This window comes from Salvelinus fontinalis, chromosome 7, assembly GCF_029448725.1.
Source record: "Salvelinus fontinalis isolate EN_2023a chromosome 7, ASM2944872v1, whole genome shotgun sequence".
NCBI lineage: Eukaryota > Metazoa > Chordata > Actinopteri > Salmoniformes > Salmonidae > Salvelinus > Salvelinus fontinalis.
In genome coordinates, this window is record NC_074671.1 from 69237543 (window position 1) to 69240042 (window position 2500).

Below are 2500 nucleotides of genomic sequence, written 5' to 3' on the forward strand. Positions count from 1 at the left end.
CTGTGACTGCCGTTTGGCTGTTAGGATAGTCTTTAGCTGTGACTGCCGTTAGGCTGTTAGGATAGTCTTTAGCTGTGACTGCCGTTTGGCTGTTAGGATAGTCTTTAGCTGTGACTGCCGTTTGGCTGTTAGGATAGTCTTTAGCTGTGACTGCCGTTTGGCTGTTAGGATAGTCTTTAGCTGTGACTGCCGTTTGGCTGTTAGGATAGTCTTTAGCTGTGACTGCCGTTTGGCTGTTAGGATAGTCTTTAGCTGTGACTGCCGTTTGGCTGTTAGGATAGTCTTTAGCTGTGACTGCCGTTTGGCTGTTAGGATAGTCTTTAGCTGTGACTGCCGTTTGGCTGTTAGGATAGTCTTTAGCTGTGACTGCCGTTTTGCCGGTGCTCTCTGCCGCTTGTTAAAGCTACAGTCTGGGTTTGGTACATCCATCTACACATCCATTCCAGAGGGGTTACATTCCCCCGTCCTAATCCCTCAGATGTAGTACCAGAACTGAAGTGGCTCCATTTAGTTGTTTTTTCTAATCCCAGACTGTAGCTTTTAACCAATGTTATTAGGGCTGTTACAGGTCATAGGACTATGACACGCATACTGACTGACAACAATTGCATTGACTTACTAGCGAGTACAACATGCATTCTAAATATGGGCTCAGTAACTTGCATCTTCAATATCCTCAATGTCTTCAATATATTCAGAATCTGTTCTGCCTCAATAGAGTCTATTCAGAAAACTGTTGAGCACTGTTTATCTTTTCTCTCAGTCTGAATGGGAGATTCTCGGCCTACAGTGACTCAGCGAAAACACCCGTCCTATTAAGCCAATCAGAGAGGCTCAGACCAGGGGGCTTGAGACTGTGGCCCAAATGGCACACTGCTCCCTATGTAGTGCACTACATTTGACCAGGGCCCATCTAGAGAAATAGTGTGCCATTTGAGATGCAGCCTAAATGTGCTGCTACGTAGCTCTCCCACACAACAGAACATCCCCCCCAGCCGGACAACACACTCCCCAGAGACACACACACACACACACATACGTACAATACAGCCACAGCGCTGTTGGTGTGGTTTGTTGTGTATCTTCCCTCCATCCATGTGTTGTCTACCCTGTCTGTCTCTTTCCCTTCACAGTGGAGGACTCTGCCAACCTGCCTCCCTCCCCTCCCCCCTCTCCGTCGGCAGAGCAGATCGGACCTATGGAGCAAGGTATGCATACAGAAGCTTGTCCACGTGCACAAACACTCAAGAACACACACACAAGCAAGCACACACACACACACACACACACACACACACACACACACACACACACACACACACACACACACACACACACACACACACACACACACACACACACACACACACACACACACACACACACACACACACACACACACACACACACACACACACACACACTCTTGAGACAGGGTGAGAGGATGAGTGTATGTGTGCGTGACAGGAGTGATAGGTGTATATCAGTTGGGAGGTAACACACTCACACACCTTACCTTCCTCTGGGTGTTGATGATGCATGATGGGACTCTTCTACTCCTTCCTTTTTCTTCCCTTCTTTATTCATCTTAGCCGTGTCTTTCCTTCGACTGGTAAACTGGTACTGGTTTCCCCCTGTCTTTGTGTCTGTGTTTCGCTTGTCACTAGCCGGCTACCACCCGGTGACTCAACCTTGCACTGGTCACTTTAATAATGGAACACTGGTCACTTTAATAATGTTTACATACTGTTCTACCCATTTCATATGGATATATTGTATTCTAGTCAAGGCCATTCTATTAAACTATTGCTGTACATATACTATTCTATCCTACTTATTCTACAGATTACTACATATTCTATCCATATACTGTCCATAATGTCTATACATCCCATCACATTTATATATATATATATACAGTACCAGTCAAAAGTTTGGACACACCTACTCATTCCAGGGTTTTTCTTTATTTTTACTATTTTCTACTTTGTAGAATAATAGTGAAGACATCAAAACTATGAAATAAAACATATGGAATCATGTAGTAACCAAAAAAGTGTTAAACATATCAAAATATATTTTAGATTTTAGATTCTTCAAAGTAGCAACCCTTTGCCTTGATGACAGCTTTGCACACGCAGCTCAGAGCAGTAGGCTTGCACTGTACCATAACACTGCACCATAACACTGTACCATAACACTGCATCATAACACTGCACCATAACACTGCACCATAACACTGTACCATAACACTGCATCATAACACTGCACCATAACACTGCACCATAACACTGCACCATAACACTGCACCATAACACTGCACCATAACACTGCATCATAACACTGCACCATAACACTGTACCATAACACTGCACCATAACACTGCACCATAACACTGCACCATAACACTGCATCATAACACTGCATCATAACACTGCACCATAACACTGCACCATAACACTGTACCATAACACTGTACCATAACACTGCACCATAACAC

The 2500-nt window shown here is 44.3% G+C and overlaps 1 protein-coding gene across 19 annotated transcripts in view; it reads left to right on the top strand.

Moving 5' to 3' along the window:
• LOC129860041 (microtubule-associated protein 2-like) overlaps window positions 1-2500 on the top strand; it is a 95459-nt gene that overhangs the window by 64415 nt on the left and 28544 nt on the right. For all 19 annotated transcript variants that reach the window (XM_055930377.1, XM_055930369.1, XM_055930376.1 and 16 more), the window contains one exon: window positions 1134-1208. In XM_055930377.1, coding sequence (XP_055786352.1) covers window positions 1134-1208 — 75 coding nt within the window. The remainder of the gene's footprint in view (window positions 1-1133; window positions 1209-2500) is intronic.